This window comes from Neolamprologus multifasciatus, chromosome 1 (assembly GCF_963576455.1).
Source record: "Neolamprologus multifasciatus chromosome 1, fNeoMul1.2, whole genome shotgun sequence".
Classification (NCBI taxonomy): Eukaryota; Metazoa; Chordata; class Actinopteri; order Cichliformes; family Cichlidae; genus Neolamprologus; species Neolamprologus multifasciatus.
The window spans coordinates 5,366,770-5,393,168 of NC_140439.1; the positions used below are offsets into that span (position 1 = coordinate 5,366,770).

The 26,399-nt window shown below is 42.6% G+C and overlaps 2 protein-coding genes and 1 pseudogene across 9 annotated transcripts in view; 1 reads left to right on the forward strand and 2 right to left on the reverse strand.

The window, feature by feature from the left end:
- The window catches only part of cemip (cell migration inducing hyaluronidase 1), a 193,816-nt gene extending 167,635 nt beyond the window's left edge, over positions 1 to 26,181 (reverse strand). For 2 of the 5 annotated variants that reach the window (XM_085165060.1, XM_085165097.1), the window contains exon 1: positions 25,395 to 26,176. The gene's annotated coding sequence lies outside the window, so the exon portion shown is untranslated. Of the gene's footprint in view, positions 1 to 25,394 lie in introns of all 5 variants that reach the window. The other 3 variants (XM_085165079.1, XM_085165070.1, XM_085165088.1) reach the window with 3 other exon arrangements.
- LOC146525187 (uncharacterized) lies at positions 592 to 12,485 on the reverse strand. Of its 4 annotated transcripts, none has more exons than XM_085165351.1 (2): positions 8,903 to 12,485; positions 592 to 8,872 (listed from the first exon to the last, which is right to left on the reverse strand). In XM_085165351.1, exon 2 carries the CDS (start codon positions 6,829 to 6,831, stop codon positions 5,416 to 5,418), a length of 1,416 nt encoding a protein of 471 aa, XP_085021477.1. In that variant the 5' UTR covers positions 6,832 to 8,872; positions 8,903 to 12,485; the 3' UTR covers positions 592 to 5,415. The 4 variants fall into 3 exon arrangements, 2 of the variants coding, with proteins under 2 accessions (XP_085021477.1, XP_085021488.1); XR_014874929.1 differs by having other exon boundaries at positions 592 to 2,074; positions 3,880 to 12,485; XR_014874925.1 differs by having other exon boundaries at positions 592 to 2,268; positions 2,922 to 12,485.
- Positions 2,763 to 4,370, forward strand: LOC146525188 (complement C1q-like protein 2; annotated as a pseudogene).
- Positions 26,182 to 26,399: the final 218 nt, after the last annotated feature.

Genomic DNA, 26,399 nt, shown 5'->3' on the forward strand with positions numbered 1-26,399 from the left:
GCAGCTCTATAAGCTTCTGCAGCATACACCGGCTGTTCTCCATATGACGTTCCTTAATAACCATTTCCCCTTACAAACTGGTAATTATGTTCCTGCAGATCCTGGGCTTTGTTAATATGCACCGTCTCCCCACGCACCAGTGCTCTGGAATACATTCGTGTTCTGAATACCTTCCACTGCATTGTTATCATTTCACATACCTAATCCTCAATTCACTGACCTGTCAACACTCGTACTGGTAAGCAGTCACACACACGCAGCACTCCCATGAGTTTCAACATGATCACAACAACAACATTCAGAGCCCAATTTAGATCCGAACAAGCTGGGGCATGCTAAAAAATATATATTAAAAAAGGTTGAACAAAGTATTTGGCAGTAAAGTATGTGCTCCTGCGTCTTTGTGTGCATTTCTCAAAGGGCTTGTCAGCACTAAATAATGGAGCACAAAATTCTGTGTTATATTAAATTACAGTACAAAGACGACATGATGTTACTACCATCACTCTTACTTTGAGACCTACTCAGCTCTGACAGACACCACCAAGTGTGTCTCTGAGCAAAACACCAGCTTTTTTCCCAGGAAGGCTGTTTCTTCATTTGTGACATATTGCTGCTGCCAGAGACAAAACCCTCGGTGTCATGACCCCTGGGTTTCGTCTCTGAGGTTTAAGGCCAGTGTTCTTATGTGGATTTTGGGCTGAGTTAAAATAGTGTTCCTAGTTATTTAAGTCTAGCTTATTTTTAGTTTAGACTGGTGCTTTTAACCCTTTAAGACCTACCATAGAACCAAGTCCGCCAGAGCTTATATTATATTTTTACATGCTGTGGAGCCATTTTTGGGAGCATTTCAAGTTGCTATACATCAATACAACCATTACAGCCTAAATTTTAATGATATGTCTGCATTAAGTGCATAGTAATGACATAAATTGCAAAAAAATGCAATAAATACAAAAAAATTGAAAATCGTTTTTGTTTTTTTAACATATATTTCTAGTTAGAGAAATTTAAGAGGCTTATCCCTCAAAACTGTAAATACAAAAAAGTTGCACAAAATAGTTTCCCACCACAGGAAATTTATTTTGAGTGTCTTCATAGTTTTATTTTTGAAATACACCAATTTTTATATACTGCAGGAAAAACGAAAATAAATATTATAATGCAAATTTGCAAAAAAGCAGCATATGCATCAAAATAAACTATTTCCAGCAGTGCAATATGAGTCCTAAACATCCCAGAAACGACACAGAAAGTCATAAAGTCAAAGATAACTTTTAACAACACCAGTATAGGCTCATGAGGCCCTGATGGTAAAAAACTACATTTCCGCGAAAATGATGTCACTTCCGGTTTTGGGCAGGTAATGGTGGACATGCAAAAGTTTGCGCTGATGTCTATTCCAACGTAGGAAGTGTTACGAACAGCTGATCGGATCGGCAAAGCGTGTTTCTGGAATATTATGTTTTTGTTGCTGCAAGTGCTTTTTATGCAGTTTTTGCAAAGTTATATGTGGAAGGAAACTGTGACCGAGGACAAGCTGATGGCATAAGATGTAAGTACAACTCCTCCGGCTTCATATGCAAAAAAAATTATTGCTCTAGCTCACGTGGTTGCAGAGCTACCGGGATTTAAAAATAGTTACGCAAAACAGAGCGTGCTGCTCTGACCGGCTTTAAAGGGTTAAATACCTTCCAGGGTTTTGAGTTTCTTCTGAATTCTGAATCTTTCTGTATTTGGAATTTCAATTAAATTTTATCTATATAGTCCCAACTCAAGCTGCTTTATATTGTAAGGTAAAGACCAAACAATAATACTCGGAAAACCCCCAACTACAACTGAGCAAGCATTTGGTAACAGTGGGAAGAAAAAACTGCAACAGGCTGTGGGTGAGGGGAGGTAGACAGGATGAAAAGTACACTGGGGAAGAGTTTCCTACTTGGTGTATGATATTCCCAGTTTATTCTTTGGTGGTGCTTAGCCTTTGGTTTTGTTGCCTTTTTGGAAATCTATTTAGGTTTGGTACTTTAACCAGCTACCAGTATTTCTGTGTTAAGTTGCCACATATACCTGTCTGTATGTAGGTACTTCTGTAGTCTGTAGTTTAAATTACCCTGTCTCGTTGTCTTGATTATTTTCACCTGTAATAATCACCATGGTGTCCCATCTACCTGATTACTCTCTGTATCTATTTAAACCCTGAGTTCAGTGGTGTGGTGTCATATGGTGTTCCTGATTGCCATTCCTTGGGTATTTTGTACTTATGGGCTTTTTCTGGTGCTATTTGAACTACTACTCTTTCAGAATAAAGGTTTCTCTTTTGCTGCTAAAACATGTCTCAGTGTCAGGGGAGGCTGCTCGACATGGTCGACCCATCGTGCTGATCAATGGAGGTGCCTTTTGAATGCATTGGCACGGGGCTATCGTTTTGCATTAGTGCTGGTGGATGGACGCAATATCCCAAAGCAGTGCCAGTGCACACCATTTCTGCATAGGGTGTGGCACAGGTGCAATTTCAGGTCATCTCCCAAGTCTGTATCTTGAAAGAGACACTGACCGATTAGGGTCTGTCAGTGTCTCCTTCACGTGGCATGTTGGTTATGTCTCACACACTAGAAACACAGACAAACAAATGACATTTGGACCAGTGTCTATAAGCTGTACACTGACTTCCTGGTCATAGGTACGAGCCCAGCTAAGGATGAAATTCATTACGTTCTGGGCCAAAGTTACACACGTTGGGGAGGTTATCACGGGAGAATATGCCCCAGGCCCATCAGCAGCCCCTGTACAAAAGTAAGATTAGACAAACTGCTAGTATTAGTCCCTTCTTCTAGTTCAAACTTACTCACCAAGTTGCTTTGTGGTCATAGAGGATTTTGACTATGAAGTGTTGCAGTCGGACAGGAGAGGAGCCCCACAGGTATATCACCTCAACCTGCTCTGAATCCGCTGCTCTTTTCACAGTAGGACGGATTTTCTTTACTTTTGTAGACCGAACACTCAAGTACAAACATAACAAAGAGACATCGCTGAAGCTTGCTTTAGACTTTGGGAGTTGTGCTATGTGTCGACCGGACATGTAGTTACATTTCTCGGGAGGTGCACGTCAGGTTATGTAGAAGGTTGCAGTGTGGCGTTCAAATGGGGTTCCAGTTATGGTGTAAGTTAATGCGTACACCTGATACACATGTATAATTTACATGTAATGGGATGGCAGGATCTCGTTGAAATTTGACAAACTAGAGGTCTGTTGATAATGAAAACCATTAGAACTTGGCAGTTTTTAAATTATCTTTATTATGATACGACTTGGTATTAATTTGTGATAGAACTGAAAGGATTACAGCAAATCTAAAACTGGACATGTACTAGTTTGATCCCACAGAGGTGTAGGTGGGTGGACTTTACTAATACCTGCAACTGCTTCCTTCTGACCTAAAGAAAAAACTAGGTACAATTTTTGTCCTTAAATATATGAATCCCTAAAAAGAAGGGATTAAAGTTTAAAGTTTAGAGAGCAGAAAATTCATAATGGAGCACTTATTAGATTAAAATAATAGCCCTTCCACTTCCCCATTTTGCCACAGCTGTGAGCTACAGTGGTTTGGGCAGCAGGCGCGTGCACGTGCACGTGCACGTGCGTGAGAACTCTGTGTAAACTCTGTGTAACTTTTGCTTAAGAGCCTCCCTGTGTTCATTTTTACTTTAGCTGGCAGCTGGCAGATCTGAAATCATCAATCCAAGGCAGCCGTGTGGCATTTGGAGCGTCTACCGGCAATGTTGGAGATACTGGACCAATAAGTGCAGAGATCACACTGACTTACAACACTACTATTTTAACTCAGGCTCTTACAACCCTGGAACAGGTATTTTTACTGCTCCGGTCAGAGGAGTTTATTACTTCAGCTTCTCTGGTCATAATTTATCAACTAGATCGATGGGGCTGCGACTGATGAAGAATGGAGAGCAGATTGTGACAGTGTACAACCATGCTGCTGGAAATCGCCATGAGACAGCCACCAATAGCATGACTCTGCAGCTGGCTGCAGGAGAGCAGGTGTACATGAGGCTCCATGCAAACACCTGGATTTTTGATAATGTCAACAACCACAACACCTTCATTGGCCATTTGTTATTCCCTCTGTAAGCTCAGACAAGCATGATTTGAATAGCAAATGAGTAAACAGAACAATATTGACATGTAGAGTTTGGTTGATTACTTTCGGTGGTGACAGAGGTGGCAGGGTTACAGTAACAATCTACAGCTTTAAAACTTGGTGGTGGTGTCAAAATTAAAACCAATATTTTATAGGAGTTTGTGCCTCAATGGAACAATAAAGTCTGAATACGTGCAAAAAAAAAAAAAAGATTAAAATAACTATTTATGCCACAATAGGCAATTTAGTTTGACAGTCCAAAATGAAAATAAGAACAAAGTGCTACTACTGACATTTAACACCTTAATAGATGAAGGTGTGAAAGAATTTAGTAGTGTTTTGTTTTTCTAAAGGGTGCATGGTAACATGACCCGAAGGCAATGAAATAAATTCACTTGAGAGAACATGTTCAGGTTGACAAGTAATAAAAAGGTCTTTTAACCTGCTGTTAGGACTGTTTCTATCCTTCAGACAATGCACTAAACCAGCATATGAAAGAAAATGTTGAAAAGCTTTGAATAAACAAATGTTAAAAATGTATATATTTTTTAGAAACACTTAAATAGTTTCACTTGTGCAACAAGTAAATTCTTCGTTGTCCTTGTTTAACCACTGACTGACTCAAAAACTGTTCCCATAAATTAAATGGACTGATTCTTACATAGCGCTTTTCTACTCTGCCAGAGCACTCAAAGCACTTTAGACAACATGCCACATTCACACAAGCACTTTCTTCTATGCTTTAAGTGCTTTCATACACATTCATGCTCCGATGGGGATTGAATCCACCAACCTTCCGATCAGTAGAGGACCTCCTGAGCTACAGCAACCCCCATACTAAGCCTAGGAATTTTTCATTGTGTCATAATGACTTTTGGCTTACCAGAAATCAGTCACTAAGTAATTATTTCGTTTTAGCCAAATTAAGGTTGAGAAAAGCATCACCACCCCATTTGGTAAATGAAGACAAGGCGCCACCATGATCAGACTGAACTCTGAAGGAAACACACCAGTGCACTATCACCAGAAAACTGCACTCTTGAAAAGACCTGCAGCCATCTGTGTAAATTATAAAAAGAACACATATTGGGAATCCAATGTTTCAGATCATACATGGATAATTAAGTTAAAAGTGACCTATTTACTGTTTGTGCACTATTAGAGCCTTTAGCATTTGTAATGGATTATCTAATACTATAGTTTGTGTGTGGCACTGACCATCCAAGAAGTTTCTTTTGGTGAGTAAGAATTTCACTCAGTCTGTTACTAAACACAACTTACCTGTGCTGCACCCATACAGTTTATACGGATCCATGAAAGCACAACAATCTGCACAACAAAGGTAGGTGACTGTCGCTTTGGCAAACTCGCACTTAGCGAGATTTAGAGTTAACGAGGCTTCGGTCAATCGCTGAAACACTGATTGTAGAATGGCCACATGCTCTTCCCACGCGTCCGTGTATATCACTACATCATCAAAGTACACATTACACCGAGACACATCCCCCAACACCAGCTGCATTAAACACTGAAATGTGGCCGGAGCATTTTTCATGCCAAACGCCATCACGGTGTACTGCATGAAATGGTCGGGTGTGACAAATGCGGAAATGTCGGAGGCTCTGGGGGTCAAAGGCACCTGCCAATACCCTTTGAGAAGGTCCAGTTTGGAAATGTATCTGGCAGGACCTATATTGTCAATGCAATCCTCCATACATGTAAGTGGAAAAGAATCGGAGACTGTCACTGCATTCACCTTCCGGTAGTCGGTGCTGAAACGTGGGGTGCCATCAGACTTGGCTGAATTCGCCAACCGCCCACACTGTTGTCTTTCAGAAAGCATACGCAGATCGTCGTCAGCACTGGTCTCTATGCTCAGCACGGCATCAGAGACAGAACTGGGGGTTGCTGCGCTGGCAACAGTCTCATGGGTTTCCCTATCATGGTAGGGTTTCAACATGTTAATGTGGCATAGGCGAGTTTTCCTCCTGTGTTCTGGGGTACTGAGGACATAATCTGTCTCAGACACCTTCCTCACGATAACATACGGTCCCGCAAAATGAGCCGAAAGGGCAGAACCGAGCAACGGTAGCAACACTAGGACTTTGTCTCCAGGCTGAAAATGTCCTTTCACAGCCTTCCTGTCAAACCACTTCTTCATGCTTGCCTGGGATGTACACAGGGCCTCTTTTGCTAGTGAGGTAGCATGTTGCCATCGATCGTCAGTTTTTGGAACACCCCCGCTAAGGAACCCCTCTTTCAACACCTTTAGTGGGCCCCGCACCTCGCAGCCGAACACAAGGTTAGCTGGGCTGAACCCCAAGGACTCCTGCTTGGCATCGCGTATTGCAAACAGCACAAAGGGGACACCTTCATCCCAACTCCTGCCAGTGTCATGGCAGTACTTTTTCAGCATGGCCTTAAGTGTTTGGTGCCAACGCTCAAGTGCACCCTGCAACTCTGGGTGGTAAGCACTGGACACAGAATGAGAAATGCCAAGGCAGATAAAAGTCCGTTTAAATTCTCGGGATAAGAAGTTAGTTCCCTGGTCTGTTTGCACTGTTTTTGGGAGACCAAAGGTGGTAAAAAAATTGATTAGCGCATTAGTAATGTTTGCAGTGGTGATCCTCCACAGAGGTATCGCTTCGGGGAACCTTGTGGACAAGCACATTATGGTCAATAAAAATGATTACCTGCCCGTGTTCTTGGGAACGGACCAACACAATCCACCAAAAAATGTTCCAATGGCTCACCAACGGCAGGTTTTGGACATAGTGGGGCGGGGGACACTTTTTGGTTTGGTTTTCCCACTAGTTGACACGTGTGACAGGTATTACAATACTTGCAACATCTGCCTTCATTGCCGGCCAGAAGAAGTTCTGCAAAATACGGTCATATGTTTTAGTTATCCCCAAATGTCCTGACCATGAATGATCATGGGCTAATTGTAGCACATGCTGACGCAAACTAGCCGGGACCACTATCTGTTGGACTACACTCCAGTCCTCCCCAGGCTTTGAGGTCCACCTGCGCATTAACAATCCATCACAAACAAAAAATGTCTGCTTCCTGTCTCCTGTCGGACCATCACTCTCATCTACGGCGACAAAACATTTGGCTAATGACGGGACCTCTTTCTGAGCGATAATAAGGGCCTCCCTGTGTGAGGAGAGGGGGGCTGCGGGTTCAGGAGCAGGCTCAGCCACCTCTTGAGCCAGTTCCTTGGCATCAGGACCCGCCTCCTCCTTGCAGGGCATCACATCCTTTTCCAAAATAGAGCCAACCACTGACTCTGACAAGTCAACCACTTCTTCTGCCGATGGGCGTGTGACTGGGTAAGAACACCTACAGGAAATACATCTGGGTGCTGCCGGCTTAAAGCATCTGACAAAGGCCTTAGGTCAGAAGTCTTCGTCACCTCTGGGGTAGGATAAACCTTCCCGCTGGCAATGTCATTGCCCATTATAAAATCAACGCCATCAATCGGGAAGCAAGGACACACAGCCACAGAAAGAATACTAGGTCACTCCGCACCCAAATTCGATGGAGGGGGGCAGGCACAGGCGCCTCTCACAATAACGTCAGTGCCACTGGCAGTCTTTTCATCAACGGCAAGTGCACTGGCCAGTATGAGGGACTGTGAGCCACCTGTGTTGCGTAAGATGATCACAGTACACTCATCTTTAGGCTCACCAGAGAGCGACACTGCTCCTTTAAAAATGAAGGGTTTAAAACATTCATCAGGAGTCTCAGTGCTAAGGGGTTGGTTAACAGGGGAAGCAACTTTAATCAGCACCATCCCTTTTGTCTTATGTGGTGGTTGAGGCTGGTTGCCTTCGCCTGTAGGCCTCGCAGTCCGCTATTAAATGGCCAGATTTGAAACAGTAAAAACATTTCCGGTCTGACCTGGGACGAGGCACAGGTACCTTTCCCCTTGTGTCTTGCTCACCACTAGCACCGCTAGCCTTTGCTAGGGTGCCACGTCGCTCATGCTTAACGATACTGGCTTTATGGACGAGTGCGAACTCGTCAGCCAGTGTCGCGGCCTGCTGCAATGTGGAGACTTTCTGTTCGTTCAGATATACTGCCATCCGCTCGGCGATGCGGTTTTTAAATTCCTCAGTGAGAATTAACTCCCGTACTGAAACTAGGTCTGCAGCTTTACAGGCCATACACCATCGGTCAAAGAGGACACTCTTTTCCCTCGCAAAATCCAGGAAGGATTGACCCTGCAGCTTTTTCAACCCCCGAAATTGCTGCCTATAATCTTCGGGGACTAGTTTGTAGGCTAACAGGATAGCACTTTTCAGGTTGTCGTAATCCAAACTGCACTCAGCGGACAATGAGGAACAAACTTCCTGTGCCTTGCCCACCAGCTTGAGCTGCAGCAGGATGGCCCACACATCCCGTGGCCAACGCAAGGCTGTCACTATCCGCTTAAATGATTCACAATAAATCTCCACCTCAGTGTCACGGAACACAGGAACCAGATGACTATTGCTGCCTACATCAAACTGTACCTCTATCTGTGACAGCAAGGCCACCACGGGAGGGGAGAAGGCCTGCTGGAGTTCCAGCTGTCGCAGCTTGACCTTCGTCTCCGCCTCCACCTCCACCTTCTTCAGCTCGACCTCCCTAGCACTAGCCAGCTCCGCCTCCAAACGCCTAAGCTCTAACTCCTTTTTCAGCTGGAACTCTCTCTCATGCTCCTCCTTTTCCAGCTGGAGACGAGCCAGACGGACTTTGAGCCTAGCATCCTGCTTAGAACCCTCCGATGACTCTGTGGAGAGTGGATCAAAACGGGGCAGCGTCAGTGGCCCGCCCTCGGGTGGCCCCTGACCCACAGGTGTAGACACTGGTGGTTCTACGACCTGGCATGGAACATGAGGCGCTACACTTGGTCCAGCCAGACCGGGTGTGCTCGGGGGTTCTTGCATTACAACCACCCCCTCTCCAACAGCCCAGACACCAGAGCGGCCTTCAGCTCCGCTTTGCGTAGACCAGTGGAGACACTGATCCCGTAATATGTTGCCACCTCATGCAGATCCCTCTTCCTACCAACATCCAGCAGGGAAAGCGATGGCTTTGCCGTAAACCCAGCAATATCAAAAGTGGCCATGAAAACTCACACAAAACACAAGCTAACCACTCAAGGGCCACACAACACCTTCACTACACAACCAAAAACAGACAAAATAAAATGTGTTATGTCAAGTCAACCATTAACTACCAACTACCAAATTCTACCAACCCTCTCCCCAGTCCTGCCTACTCAGAATCTAGCTTCACCTAGCTTCTGGAGCTTACCAGGCTCGAGGCAACTTTAAAGGCGAATCATCAAGTGCCCAAGGCACTGAAAAGCCTACCCCCAACAGAGAATTAATCCCCACCCGGGTTTGCTCCGAAAATAACAAAGGCAAAACAAAAAATGAGTGCCCGAAGGAAGAGCAAACGCTCAGCTAGACACTCCCCTGTGCTAGCTGGGAGAGCAGCAGCTAGTCAAATGACCCAAAACACGCAAACACCTGTTCACAATTGTAATTTTCTCAATTCCTTTCATTCAAATCCCGGACGAGCCCCCACTTTGTTACGTTCCCCACATGAAAGCTAGGCGAAGAGGGTGGGGGACAGTAACAGTTGGATCTGGGCTGAAATGAAAGGGACGCCAGGCAGAGGTGTTTAACACAAAATAAATCTTTATTATAATTAATTAACCCAATAATCACATAAGCAGTAACAACAGAAAGAGACAGCAACGCTGCTTTAATGATAAATTAGACAGGCCAACCCAAAGAGATGGTGACCGCTTCAACTAAGAAAACAACTATAAGGATTCAACAGAAAAAGACAGCAACACTGCTATTAGCAAAAACCAGGCAGGCCAAACCAAGTAATGGAGTCCCACTTAAGCAAAACCACTGCTCAGTTGAGTGATACAACAAGGGGAGGGGCAAGAAAGAAGGAGGAGGAGAGGGCGAGAACAACACCACGCCCACACACTCCCACATCCTCACAGGATGTAACAGCTTTATTTAATGAGAGGCTAAGTATCACTATATTAAAAAAAAACTATGATGCACTGTGTGTGGATTCTGTGCGATGATAGCTCTTCTGAAGGAGCCAGGTCTTTGATTTTGTTTTCCTTCCTTTGAACTCTTTTGGTTGTACCAACCACAGCCTATCAAAAACATCCAAGAAGACCTATGACTTCATGCAATCCCACTTTGGTGCCTAATGTATCCACTCCCTTGACAAGTTACAAGATGATCGATGTGATTAATACTGACCTCTTGGTGTTTTTAATTATGTGACTATCAGTAAAACCTACATTAAACTCTGTTGGGAACACAGACACGCACACTAGGAGACCAAACAGCCAGGTAGTCAATTCTGTTATATTGCTTTGACATCTGCTGCATGAGGAGCAAGTGTAGTTGGTGCATTGTAAATTCTTTAAAACGAGTCTGTGCAGTCACAAAAAATAGGCAGGCATCCGGATATCCACATGGAACCTTGCACTAACCTTCTGATGACACCATTTACATCACTGGGACCCGAGCAGACTTGCAGATGTGGAAAGTATAATCGCTGCTTAAGACTGAATGAAATACAGAGCACATTCCCCAATCCAACATTTGGTTGTTTCAGTGCAAAACATGTTATAAAACTTAAATGGATGCAAAAAAATCACAAAAATAACAACAACTAGGACAGATCCACACATGACACAGTAATGGCAGACCAGTTTCCTTTTATAGCAAAGCAGCTGACAGATTCTTGGTTTTAGCTGCTAGCAGCAACAACTCAGCATCTTCTGGGACGTATTGTGGCATCCTGCCACAATTTACAGAGCAAACAACAGACAGCATACAGCAAACAATAGGCAGAAGATAAATGTGTTAGCGCATAACAGGCAGTCCTCAAAGTGAAGCATTTCTCCCCAGGCTAAGAACAAATCACAGGTGCAGTTATTCCAGTCAGTGTGAAGATCAGCCTCTGTTCAAACAGCCATCGTCAGCACGTTTGTGTAAAACAGGTCAGAGTGGGAAACCACAATTCATCATCATTTGTGTACAGTTTTAAGGGCTTAATAATCATCACACATTTACTAGAACTCAGTGCCGTATGGTGACTTTTACATATAGGCAAGCAGAGACAATCCGCCATCCCCGTATGGACAAACTAAAACATCTTCCTCCACCATTTAACCAGATAAACTGCATCAGATTACAACAAAAAGAATGACATCAGAGCCCATTATAACTGTCACAGATCGAAGTGTGAACAGTGCCTTCTATATAACATTTATACACATTTAATGGCTGCATTAGAGAGCAATTTGGGGATCATTATCTTGCCCAAGGATACTTTGGCATGCTGGAGCAGCCAGGGATCACCACCAACCTTCCAATCAGTGGATGACCTGCTCTACCTCCTGAGCTCCAGCCACCCTGAGATTTAGTGTCTGGACACTTGTGTGGTTACTGTTATGCAATTGTACACACACGCACACACACACGCACACACGCACGCACACATACAGAGGTGCAGCTGTGCACACCTATAAATATCGACTGTCTGGTTTGGTAATCCCCTGCACTCTTAGGTGACAGCAGAGAAAGAAATTATCTCTGAGAGACAGAGAGACAAGAGTGCAACAGAATCACGGTTCAACTACCTCAAGTAGTTTGACAAATTACTGCGAAAGGCTAAGTAAATATGACACTGAATATGTTATTCAGGGAGTATTCTTATTATAAGAGATTAAATCCAAATTAGCCCAGAAGGACAAAGTAAGTCAAAAAACATCCATGACTAATAGCAAGGCAAGTTTTACAATAAGAATGAAGCTGTAACCTGGCTATTTTCTAACAGGGAGTAATAGACTGAAGTCTGTGAGATAGTGAAGGCAGTCAGCTGGAGCTGTGTTGCATCAAAAACATGTAAGATCTGAGCGCAACCAGGCTGAACAAGAGAGAAAAATCATGTGATGGTCAGTGTGAAGAAACACACACCTTTGCTCTTGAGTCAAAAGGAGCTGTAGAGTTGTGTTTTGCTTTGGGATCCCCAAATGGTTTTCCCAATCACCCAATTACTTATCAATTTACCCAATAGCAAGATTTCCAAAATCTAACATTCTTACAATCAAACCAGATGGGATTAAAATCTGTGGATTTGAGTGATTTCACCCGCTCCTCACATACACTTATATAAACCTAAAGGTTATAAGTGTATAGAACACAAATCTTGCTTAATGTAGCAGAAAGTGTAGCAAATATTAACAAATAGCTAATCTGGTTTTATTTAACGTCTTAAGCCCCAACGCCCCCTGATACGGGGGCAAAAGGTAGGAGATCAGTTAGGCTTGGGGCCTAAGAGGTTAATTATTACTCTTATGTGGTGGAATCAATTCTTTTTTTTTTTCAATTCAGCCTCACATTTATCTTTGTTAAGATGTCCAGATTAACAAAGGAGCCACATTGGAAGTGAAAGTACAGATGACAAATTTTAAAAAGTATCCAAAAGAGAGCAAGACAACAACAGAGGCATGGAGTGCTGTTTCATCCAATCACCTAATGTGAATAGTCACAATTGAAGAAATTCACTTTCAGTTACTGATATAAAGGCTGCGAGCTGCATATTCCTAAAGCAGTCCTAGTACTCCATGCCAAATCCATCAGGTCTGATGGCAGGGGAACAGCACCACCAACGCTGGAGATTTAGCAACACTAGAAGCATATGGAACTGCAATGCTCACTGGCTAGTTGATCTAAGAGAAGACCACAGCAAACTCCCTGAACAGGGTCAAGCAATCATCACAGTGGCAGACATCCAAGAAAGGGTCTCCAATGTGAAGAGTTGTACAGCACCAGGCCCAACATGGTTCATGCCTACTGGCTGAAGAAGCCGACTGCACTCCACAAGCGCCTGGCAGCACAAATGAACCAGCTGCTAGTCAATGAGAGACACCCAGAATGGCTAACGGAAGGCCAGACGGTCCTGATCCCCAAGGACCCCCAGAATCCAATTACCAGCCTCAATAACCTGCTTCAATACCACATGGAAACTCCTGTCAGACATCATATCAGTGGCTAAGATCAACGGGCACATGGCTCAATACATGAGGGGTGCACAGAAAGGAATTGGAAAGAATACCAGAAGAGCAAAACACTGCAAGACTAGGCTGACCAACCTGTGAGTGCACAATCCAGAGTGCCTGGATTGACTACAAGAATGCCTATGACTCGATGCCTAGATCCTGGAATGCCTAGAATTGTAGAAGATCAACAGGACCCTTCATCAAGAACTCAATGGGGATGTGGTGGCCAACATCACAGGCCAGCTTCAAGCCCATAGCACCGGTTACCATCAAGTGCAGGATCTACCAAGTAGACGCTCTGTCTCCACTCCTGTTCTGCATAGGTCTGAACCCCCTCAGTGAGATCATTAACAAGACTGACTACGGAACGGAGCAATCGAGGACAGAAACTACAAGTACCTGAGAATGCCACAGGCAAATGGGAACCACAAAGAGGCCAACCACCAAGTACCTGCAGAGGGTCAGGCAAGTCCTGAGCAGTCAACTGAATGGTAAGAACAAGATCCAATCTATTAACACCTGATGTGAAGTGTCGATAATAACCATTAGTATGTGACTTGGGACTTGTCAGGAGTCCTTTGTCCGTAGAGATAAGTGCTGTAGGACTGCAACTGTTCATCAAGTCATTTGAATAATTAGCTTATACAAACTTTTGACACAGATTCTTCTCTTCAATACTTCATTCAACGCACGATCTGTAGCACGACCAAGTGTTAGACATCTACACCCACTTTTGTGACTAAAAGACGACCTGCAATACAGGACGAAGATATGAATAAAAGGTCTGACAGGCCACACAGCCCCTATGTTTTTACATAAAAACACTGATAACAGCAGCAGGATATTATGCAGATGAACTGCATATTTTCAAGCTCCTTGGATTACCATGACCTGGATGACTGAGAACTTTCAAACAAAGGCAGATGAAGTGTTAACTTAGTCTGATACTGTGTTTAAGTTATACAGCTTGCTGAAGGCTGATGGCAGCAGTCCTATTTTCCATGCATACCTGCTGTAAACCAGCCATATTAGACGATATTTCAAGGCTTTCGTAACATTTTTCAGATTGAAAGTGAAATAACATAAAATACTGTCTCAATTAAATTTCGTTAATACTTAAAAACTATAAAAAATAAAATCTTTTTTCTAGGACTGTCAGCGTTAACGCATTAACGTGGCATTAAACGCATTAATGTAGACATTACGATTAACGCAATTAAAATTTTGGATAAACTTTGGATAAACTTTGGATAAACTGCCCAAAATGCGTTGACAGAGACATTTCAGGGATTTTGAGTCAGTCTGCGCTCCACAGACTGGGTAAACTGTTAATCACGTTAGTCGTTAATGCGGTTAAGCCACAATAACGCAGAGTAACCCCATTACACGGATTGATCTGCGTTAACTTGTTAGCCCGTTTTAACGAGTTTATGCGTTAACGCTGACAGCACGACTTTTTTCACACGCCAATAAAAATATAAATGGGCCATTAAAGCCACTGACCTAAGGATTGTTAGGTTGGACATTGAATTATTATTAATATTAAATAACATCTACACCATCATAAGTTCTTTTAAAACAGCACAAATTTGCCTCCTATGATGTCAGAAGTCCTTCCAAGAAGACTAAATGAAGAACAGTAAAGGTAATTTTTTTATGCCTCACTTTAGACTGTATATATATCTTATTTTATTTGACTTTGACTGTATGCGATCGTGGCTCAAGAGTTGGGAGTTCGCCTTGTAATCGGAAGGTTGCCGGTTCGAGCCCCGGCTTGGACAGTCTCGGTCGTTGTGTCCTTGGGCAAGACACTTCACCCGTTGCCTACTGGTGGTGGTCAGAGGGCCTGGTGGTGCCAGTGTCCGGCAGCCTCGCCTCTGTCAGTGCGCCCCAGGGTGGCTGTGGCTACAATGTAGCTGCCATCACCAGTGTGTGAATGTGTGGATGACTGGATGTGTAAAGCGCTTTGGGGTCCTTAGGGACGAGTAAAGGCGCTATATAAATACAGGCCATTTACTTTTTTTTTTTAGTTGACATTATTTATATGTTTTTGCATTTAAAAAATTATTCCTTTAAAAACGGACCTCCTTATTCCCACTGACACATCTTCCATAGAGGAAGCAGAGTCTGGGCGTGATGGGGACAACTCATCCATCACTGGGGTTGAGGTCATCGAGCCAGTTAAAAAAATACTCCTTTATGGCGGGGATGCTGGGGGGGACGAGGTTTGCCCTGAATTACTGAAGGCTTTGGATGTTATAGGGCTTGGATGACACACCTCTACAGTGTTGCGTGAAGATCGACAACGGGTTGGTGCTGAATATACAGTGATCTGGACGCTGTACCGGTCCATCTTGGTGAAAAGAGAGCTGAGCAAAAAATAGAGGTTTCAATTTAACAGTCGCTCTACGTCCACACCCTCACCTATGATCACGATCTTTGGGTAGTGTCTGAAAGAATGAGACTGTGGATACAAGCAGTGGAAATAAGCTTTCTCTGTAGAGTGGCTGGCCTTTCAGCGATATGGTGAGGAGTTCAGTGATCTGGATGGGGCTCCAAGTTGAGCTGCTTCTCCTCCACATCAAAAGGAGCCAGTTGAGGTGTTTCGGGCATCTGACAACAATGCCTCGTGGGTGCGGTGTTCCAGGCATGTCCCACCGGGATGAGTCCCTGGGGCAGACCCAGGCCAGCCAAGAGATATGATCTCTTGGCTGGCCTGGTAGCGCTTGGTTTTCCCTCGGATAGGGTGGAGGAGGTGGTCGGGGAGAGGGAGGTCTAGGCCTCTCTGCTCAGGCTGCTGCCTAAGCAGAGAAGCCCAGACTGATGCCTCCGGCCCCAGATAAGAAGAAGAAGATAGATGGATCCTTCTTTCCATCCTCCGTCCTTTTTGAGCCCTGAGTTGGGGCTATGATGACATCAGGTGTTGCCGCTGCTTTCACACATAGCAGTATTATAGCCAATCCCAAGACAGATAGACACTTTCAATTTCACACATAACCACCCATGTCAGACTGCATACATTAGAGCCATCGATTTGACATCACAGTGAATTATGAGCTTGAAACGCACAGGTTTCCATTTAACTGCATCAGATTATTGATGAAAATCTGTACGCGGCAGGTTGTCATTAGCCAGGCATTATCTTCGGGTCGTCTATTGGCTTTTAAATAAGCAGATGCTTTCATCAGAAAATAGAAGGTAATTAAAATCTACCACAGAAAGATGTGAAAAGAAAATAATATGCTTTTTACCTCCCATCTGCAGTGGAATTAAACAATGACACCCTTATATATTTAGATCTACCAGTATGTATTTCTGGGCTAAACGTCAGCATGTTCCAACTGTAATGCTAGTACTTTGACAGGAAATGGCATAGTTAGATATATGCTGCACTTTTTGTGCCACAATCATTCCCGTCACCCTAGGAGGGAAATCATACACACAGACACACACTGTGTGGACGACCTGTAGATAGAGGAACATTTTCAGTTCGTCTTCCAACATCTGGTGGGTCTTATGAATACAAAGTACTGCTGCTGTGACTAAGAGGATGTTTGAACCGACAATTCACACAACAGTAAAGAAAATAGGTTCTCTCAGTACCCTCAGAAATATCTCTAATATGCCTCACTGAGCATCTATTTACCCAGTTTTTGAGATACAATGTGGGAAGCGTCTGTTTCTAAACATCTCCTTTTTCCTGAAACTGCAGAATCGACATTTCTGTGTTTAAAACACAAAAATGTAGAGAACAAATTACCTTTAATAGTCCAAAATATATCTTGATAAAATTTGGTAAAATCTCATTAGTACAAAAAAATGTAATTAACATTGCTGTAACACAGTTGCAGCACTAGAATATGTTGTGGGCTGGGCACAGCTCAAAGATCATGAGTCAGGATCCATGTGGGTCAAAGCACAACTCACCTGACATCCGACCCATATTAGGACTTGAGCTGAGTTGAGTAATTCAGATCTACACTGCCAATCAAATCTAACAACAAGTGACAACATTTGGAAAACTTTCAATCTGGATTGTTCGTTTAACATTTGATTTCTAAACTCTGTATCATTCCTCAAATTATCATTTTATGTGTAGTTTTGTAATTTAGCCTCTATGCACCACCAAACTTTCAGCTTTAGTTTAGGAAGTTTAAGTACTGAATGACCTGTTTTGCAATACAGCAAGTTTTACAAATAGAGCCTCAACATTAAATGGACAAACTAGCAGAATTTAAATTGTAAAGAATATTGTTAATAATACTTGGATAAAAATCTTTTGCAGCCACTGACTGAATTCATTACATTATAAATGCTGCATTTTCTCCCATTAAATACTCTCAGGCTTTTACTGCCCATACATTCAGTTTCTTCTTGTGTGTGAGTCTTTGTGGCCCCAACTGCACATTTCTTCTGAATGTGAGCAGAAAACATAGCCCTGCACACTTTACATCCTATTACTTCTGTCAGCAGTCACATCATCAATAAACACAAGTTAGCCAGCTCCACTAGCAACCACAAACAAATGTCCAAACAAATGGCTGTAAATATTGTCCTCACTCTACCACACGTTTATTTGAGATCGGAGACCTTGTTGGTCAATAAGGGAATATAAATTACTAATAGCTATGAAAAGACAACACAGTCACAGTCCATAAGATGTTAAGAATGTAAGATATAGGGTAGCTAATGAACTATTACATGCTTAGATGGATCCAACCATCTCTCCATCCAAATCAGGTTTGCAGGAGCCTATCCCAGCTGCCACTGGGCAAAAGGCAGAGATTAATAATAACTAATTATTGCATTACACAAAGGTTGATGAGTGAAAATCAACTGCCTCAATCATACTAGTCCACTGCTGTGCACACATGTGCATGTAGATTAGCCAGCTTTGGGTCATGGCAAAGATGGAGAGCTAAATAAAACTGTTTTTGTTTATTAGCTAAAGTTTTAATAATGGATTGGTTGCAACAAAATCTTCCACAAATATACTACAAACATTCCTACTGTCCCTTTAACGTGACAATCTACCAACAAATGAGAACAGACGAAGATTTTGAATCAATTCTTGCAACACAAAGCATAGGAAGTTAAATCTGTTGGTGCTGCTGGTGAACATGAGGAGATTAAAGTTAATTAACTAAAGCCTGGACCAGCTGGAACAGGATTAGCGTTTATGTGGTGGTGATGATGTGAAGGTGATATTCTTTTCTGATAAACAATCACATCATCAGGTGCAGGGAGGCATCCTCTAATATGAAAATGCAGGAGCCTCTCAGGTCGATGTCGAAGCTGTTTTAGATAGAGTAAGTACATCAAAAGATGTAAGAGATCATAATGCATCTGTGAATCTGGCAGTGGTGAGCCGTTGGGAGGAATCTAAAAATAGGAATAAATTAAAACCTACTAAAGTAAAGCAATCTCTCTTTCCTTTAATCTCAGACAGGCACTGTCATAAAGCTCCTTGCCCATTTGAATTCATCCTTTACATTAAAGCTATTTTGTGGCTACAATTGTCTATTGTCACTGAAAGCTCAGCTTATTTTGTGCTCATTGAAGACCGTAGCTCTCTCTGTTATACGAGTGTCTGTCTCACATTAACAATGACTGAAGCTGGGCAAGCTGAGCAGCTTGTTCACAGTTATGGTCTGTGCTTCATACACATCAAGTAATTAGCAAGTACAAAAACTTCAGTGATTTAGCATCACAGATAAGTTTCATCTTGCTTCTCTACACATGTTAATAACTCCTTTAGTACATTAACAAGGCACTTCTGACCACATCCATAAAATAGGAAAGATGACCAAGTTCAGGCTCAGCGGTACGTTTAAGTTAGCATGTAAAAGAATGTCTGAATGCACTTTTAACCAGCCGTGTTACCAACACGCCACTTTCAAATTTCATTCATATTCTGAACGCCTCCGAAGAAACTGACAGAACCATATCACACGTTCCTCAAGCCTTTTAATTTAGCTGATTTTTCTGTTAATATATTTTAATATAAACTTGCATACTAGACTTCTGAGCATATAAGCAGTACAGGTGGGAATCACCATACATCCCACGATACGATATTATCACAATACTTAACGCACGATACGATATTATTGCAATTTTTAAAAATATTTTGCGATATTCAGATTCTGTACATAAAGGTAAACTTTATCAATATTCATTTTCTCTAATATCAAAGTCTCACACTCAGTCTTTCTCTCATTTCAGTTTGATTGTTGACAAACTGAACGGTTTGTATTACAGTCTAGTCCAACTTAACTGAATCAACCATCTGGTACAATTATAGCTATTCTGAACTATGCAGTTTATGAAAACTATGCAGCCCCTTCAGCAACTGAAGAATTTGAAAGTAAATTAAAACAAAATATAATTTTACATTAAATAAACTTTTAAACTTAATTAAAATAAAACATGTCTTAAATTAAAATAAGTAAACTGTCATGTTTAAACAAGTTAAACACATTTGGACAGTGAAGGAATGTCAGGATTCTTGCTCAGAAAAAGGATCAACATGCTCTGAAGTCAGAGCACAAAAACCTTTTTGTAACAAAATATCGATTTCTGCTGTTCCTGTATCGATACATTATTAGCAAACAAAATATCACCATACTACACAGTATCCATTTTTTCCCCACCCCTAATAAGCAGCTTTTTTTTAGAGACACGTGGTCCTCACAGGAAAGCCACTGTAAACATGATTTATTAACATGATGCTGAACATCGAATGAAATATAAAGTTTTTAAAATGATTCATCTCATGCAGCAGTTATATTAATCCATTTGCCACAGATGAAGAACATTTTTCTGCAGAATAATCATAATCACGATTTTCCACTAAGTTTTATGTCTAGTGAGGCAGTTTATTGTTATATACACTCTAAGGGGAATCGTGACGAGGATGGTAGGACGTCAACCACAGTGAAAAATCAGAAGAAGAAAAGACCGTAATCATCACAACACGAGCAGTTCCACACAAACCTCTGAGAGCAATGGAAAGAAGGGAGGTGAGAGTTAGTGAGTGAGCGAGCAGCCATCAGGAAGATGCACAGAGACCTGAGGCAAACAAACCACCACCCAGGGTGGAGCGAGGCCTTTCTTTTTTATACACGGATGGATTTGAAGGTTTTATCATTGAAGCTTTAATGACCATCTTTAAAGCTTCAGTGTGAGGGAGCAGAAATTATCGATCTAGCAGGCAGCACATTTCTTTCTCTCTCACTCGCTGCATGTTCCACCTTGTTCTGTTGCAGCTCGTTCAGTGAATTTAGACTGTAAATGAAATGTTACAATAACTACAGGAGAGCAACAGAATCAATTGGTGTTCATTACAAAGCAAAATTGGATTTCCATAATGTAACAAAGAGCTTGAATGGGCCATTAATAAATGAATGGCTAAAATAATATTTCTGTGCACATCTGGTGAGCAGGTGTTAGTTTGTAGCGAGACAGTCTCTGTTGTTCAAAATAATCTGCTGGCAATATGTATGTATCCGATATATTCTGGAAACTTCTGGAAGTCCTTTCTTAGTCTACAAAGGTAAATTGAATATTGCAACTCAAAAAGTGGATAAACAAAAATTGCATTGGGTGTATGCTACACTACACCCTTCTCTCAGTACTTTGATCTAAATTGGGCTCCTGAGATCCAAACAAAAAGGGTGTGGCATACGTGTGTTGTGTAATTTCAGCACCAGCTTTTAAGCAGCTGCTGAATGTGCGTTTTAGGCAGCAGAGGCCTGTGAACACGCAGGTTGAGGTGGATCTCTCTCTGTATTCTGTCTGTCTGGATCACATCATCCACAGAAATAACAGGCCTGCACACAGAGCCAAAATAGCTGCCTGTTACAATGCCAGGGCAATGCCTGGACTCAATTTATACCCAGTTGTTCATGCAAGCTTCTCATTGCATGTTTAAGAACATGGACTGGGTGGAGTCAGGTTTAAGTCAGGTTGATCCAGCTTCTGTTGCCGACGACAAAGTCCAGACAAGAAAGGAGCCAATCAAAACAATTTCACATCAAATTAAGAAATTGATGGAAGCGTCAAGGGTAAAAAAAAAGACAAAAAGGATCAAAAGCTTTTGTCTTTGTCACTTCATTTATGAATACGACGTTCTTCTTAAAAATATACCAGAGGAGAAAGCAAAGAGAAGTACAGCTGACAGGCCTGACTGGAAGGGAGAGAAATTTTCCTCTTTCAGTTGAGGCTAAAAAGCTGATGGTTTCCTCAAGTAAACTGTGGCCTTTGGCTGCCGGCCCAGTCATGCACGGCAGTAGCGCTTTGCCAGTTCTTCCCACTGACTATACGTCGCTGACTGTGTGTGTGGAAAGTCAATGTTTTTTTTCCTCTGCCAACAGTTGTGTTCCTCAGTTTGGAAATGGAATGCTTACAGTAGACATAATACAAGAAAAGCCAGAGATTTCAGACGTGTGTGTGTGTGTGTGTGTGTGTGTGTCTGTGTGTGTGTTTTCTTACTCACTTGCTATGAGAAATGAGATTCTGAGATCTTAAGACTAGTTCAACTACAACTCTATGAACATTTTTTAAAGGGCATTTCTACGAGTATCGTCACGATCAAGGTGAAAACATGCTTTTAGATTCTATTTTACATCATATACATTATAAGTGAAATACATGAAGAAATCAAATGAACATAAAGTTCTACCACCAAGCTTGCAATTTCCTCTGAACACAAACAAGAGTTTAGTCAGAAATAGCCATGGACTAAGACAGAAAAGCAAACTTTTTCAAAGACAAGATTGTTTTTCTCAGAAAAGCAGAAGCGAATGAAAGTAGGAAAGAATTTTTTTTTGGGTGAACTGTGAGCTGACAAAGCCAAATATGAAATTTGAGTGTGTCCACTGCAGCAGTGAGCTGTATACAGGTAACACTGAGAAACTAATGCTAGTTTAGGAAAAGAACTCGAGCTACCCTCATTTCAGCCTGATGTCTTGCACCTTTAACAGGTCTGTAGTCTGAAGGTCTTTCTAAACATAATCTGCCGCTTCACTCATATTTAGTCCAGTCCTTGTATCTAAACATTTTCAAAGGAATGTCTTTTGTTGTTCGTTTGCTACTTATTACTGACCACTGAAGAATACAAAAGGCTCCTAACATCCCAAAGAATGAAACAGTGTCGTGTCCACACATAACAACTTACCAAACAACCAATTTTAAATGGTATTTTTAAGCACTTTGTCACGAGCAGCCCGTCACAAAAAACATAATTTGTTTACATTTCTTCAGTTGAATCTATGAATCTTGAATGTTACTGCTGCACCAAGAAGGTGATTCTCAAAGAGCTACTACCTACAAACTGTTGGCATGGATGTACAGCAAAGGAACAGCATCCAAAATTCATCTTCTTAAGAAACAGGGCAGGAAAAAAGACGCAGCAAAGACCTGACACAACACCTGACTGAGACAGAGATGGTGCCAGCGGAAAGGGCAAAACGTTTAATGTAGTGATGAATCCAGTCTTAACATTTTTGGTTCAAATTTTTTGTCAGTATGTATAGAGGAGGTCAGGAAAGAGGTTCAGCGAGTGTCTACAGCAATCTGTAAAAAATGGTCAGTTATTGCTGGTGCTACATTTTACCTTTTGGGGTAAAAATGTAAAATTTTACATTTTGGGGTGGCTGTAGCTCAGGTGGCAGAGCAAGTCAGCCACTAATCAGAAGGTCGGTGGTTCGATCCCAGGCTGCCTCCTGGCTGGATGCCTTGGGCAAGATACTAACCCCATGTTGGCCTACTGGTGGTGGTCAGAGGGCCCGGTGGCGCCAGTGTCCGGCAGCCTCGCCTCTGTCAGTGCGCCCCAGGGTGGCTGTGGCTACAATGTAGCTGCCATCACCAGTGTGTGAATGTGTGAATGACTGAATGTAGTGTAAAGCGCTTTGGGGTCCTTAAGGACTAGAAAAGCGCTATACAAATGCAGGCCATTTACCTAATGTGGGGGTCTTGTCAAAATCGATGGCAATAAAAGTAGTGTCAGGTTTCAGTCCACCATGTATCTGACTGGCAGTGTATGTCTATGTGATACTGAAAAAGAACCACAAAAAAATACAGGGTGTATAAAAAGGAATGATTTGATTTCAATGTGCTCTTCACTGCCGTTCACTGTAATGATCGAAACGTATTGTTAGAGCAAGTTTAGGTAGCATAACAACAGCACTGACGGGAGACATGGAACAAATTGTGTCCAGAGGGGAACAGACTGAGCAAGTTTTGTATTTTAAAATGTATCACAGGTTTCACGTGTACATTACTTTAAGAAAACAGATGCTTCTTTTTGATGTTTTCACCTGTGGTTTGGGGTAAATACCACCCTTTGAAAACATTAGCCATTAGTGTACAAACAATACAACACTTCAGTTATCAGACCATACTCCTAAGTTCAACACATCACACACTGTGTCCCCTCGACTAGAAGCAGCAGCATTTCTTGAACAAAGAACAACTGTATCAGTTCTTTGAGGCTTAAATTACATGTTGATGTCAGTGACAAACGCCTCTAGTTTAACACGGTAATTACAACAAAAGTAAAGAAGCTGGTCAGACAGTACAAAACCACAGAGTGTCTGTTAGAAATGAGTTGGTGGTGGGAATAAACAAAACAGTGGATTAGACCGAATTACTTCTTCCTCATTCCCAACAGAAAGTCGCTGCAATGAAGTTTAGTCTTTGATAGACCAAGCCGCAGCAGCTGATCCCAGACCAGTCCCTGAGGATCAGACACATCAGAGCAGCCGCCGATTCAGAAGTGATGCAAGTCTATAATAAGAAGCTCTCTGACAGCACACACACAAACACCAGATCTTGCAACAGCTTGTACATTTGCAAGTCAGCTATAGATGAAAGGAAATTCCACAGGCTTACACCTTCACTCGTGTAACCCTTGCTCCTAACTCCAGCTGCACAGCCCAGCACTCATCTCTCCCACTCAGCTCATTTATGTTCAAGATTTTCTACACGCCTTCATATTCTCTGCTGATATTCTGACAACCTCCCCAGCCCGACTCTCTTTTTGCTACCACTTTAGTCAGTCTCAGTTAGTTGCATAACCATTTGTGTAAGAGCAGGCCACTCAGAACCAAAGGATTTTGACAAGAATGCTACATATTGTACATATGAACGTAAACTGTGGTTTTGTATATGTATTGTGGTCCCATATCGAAGTCATTGTTGTCCAGAGAGGATGCCGTGGTGATGACAAGTTGAACAGCACCACAGCAGTGAGCCACAGACAGCTCTGCAGCATCATCACTCCATCAGGCCAAGCACATGTTCCAAATGACTTGCACATTTTGTAGCAGAAACACTTATCAAGATGTAAAGAAGGCAGTACAGACACATGCTCAAGTAATAATTATCTGTATGTCAAAGTGCTGACATGAAGACAGTGCAATAGTACGGTGTCATTAACATGGTTTTAAACTGAAATTAGTTTCATCTCATTTTGTTACAGGCTCTAAACAAAAGTGAGCTAACTAGGAACAACTAAAGAACAAAGTTACATATTGATATTTGCATTAGGTTTTGAGCTTACTGTGAAATGATGCACCACCTGGCTTAGATGACCCATTTGTCTCAAATTTGTGTTTGTGTATATCCAAAACATCAAACACGTACCCGAGTCATTTAACTTCTTAATGCAATACACTCTATGTTAAACAAAAACCCAATTTAATACTCTATACTTAATAGTTGGCTATACTCACTATAGTTATACTACAGCTAGCGCTGGCTGTGCAGTTCCACGCATGAGAGGCTCACGTTTCTCCTGCTAATCCAGCAGCAGAAAATCTTAGTGTTACACACCAGTTTGGGAGATGGTTGAAAATCTTTCCTCTAATTTTTTCTCCCTTTTTTTGTTTGTTTGTTTTCTCAATGATGGCAAATGTGCATGACCCCCACCTGCAGGTGGTAGCGGAATATTGCATCCAACCGTTCCATCAATTTGTTTCACATTCTTTTGTCTCACCCGTTAATGTGACAGAGAATGTTGCAAACAGTTGTTGAGTGCATGCATAGACAGAAGCTTTGGGGAGCTGTGTTTGAGAAGTTTAAACTACTACTCAGCTACCGCCCGGAGATCATGTAGGATGATGGTCACTAACCTGTTGGAGCAGAGTGCAGAGCAGACTCCACTTGCTTCCTCTGGTGGTGAACAGCAGCGCGGGAGTAAAACGTGCTCTAAGGTTTGTTTTTTGCTCTATTTGTGGCTGAGCTTGTAACATTCTCAGACAGACGTACTGTCACACTCTTGAGCTCAGGTTATATTTTATAGATGCTGCCCACAAATGAAGAGCTGCTCCTGGCAGCATCTGAAGGCGCAGCCGGCACAGAGGACCTCTCTAAGCCCGGCTGCGTTCACAAAGGTGCTCACCACATCACGGCCAGCATTTGTACTCTCACAGTTTCAGCCTGCAGCTGTGCGCAGCTGACGCGGGCTGTTTGGTGGGCAAGTTATCAGGCGTGTGCCGAATGCTGCGCGGTCCAATCAGCACCAAGTGTTCGGGAGCGCTTACCTTTGCCCGCAAGTCGTGGCAGGACGGGCGACGTGCGTTCAGCAAACCTGCCCGGACCCGCTGCTGAGTCCACCTGGTGAACTGCGATCTCCTCGGTAACACGCGATAAGCGCACTTAAAACACATTCACACGCATCTTTCCCCTGCACACCTGTGGATCGCCGTGACCAACAAATACATAACCCCTCACCACAACCTCACCACGTACAGCTCGCCCACGCCCAGAGAGAGAGGTTAAAGAATCCGCAGACACCTACCGACCTCATACAATCCGTGTCTCGTCCCAGAGTCCGCAAAGGCGCAGGGCGGAGCAGAGCAGTGATGGAGGGAGCGCTCATGTGTCAGCCGGTGTCCCTGTCCGAGCGCATGCTGCAGCGCCGCCTCTATTTACTCCAGCTGGCAGAACGACACGCCCACTGTGCGTGTGGGTGGGTGACAGAGAGAGAGAGAGAAATTTGGAACATGTTTACATTTTTGGCTGTTTGAAAGCGCTGCGCATGGATGTTGCCAGGATTTTTAAACTGACGTGGAAAAAAAGGTATTAGGAAAACAAATAAGTCTATAAATAAATGAAAACATATATAATAAAACGCA

Excerpts from the sequence above, each read along its gene's own strand:
- LOC146525187 (XM_085165351.1), bottom strand. The coding sequence starts at position 6,831 with ATGTGCTTGTCCACAAGGTTCCCCGAAGCGATACCTCTGTGGAGGATC.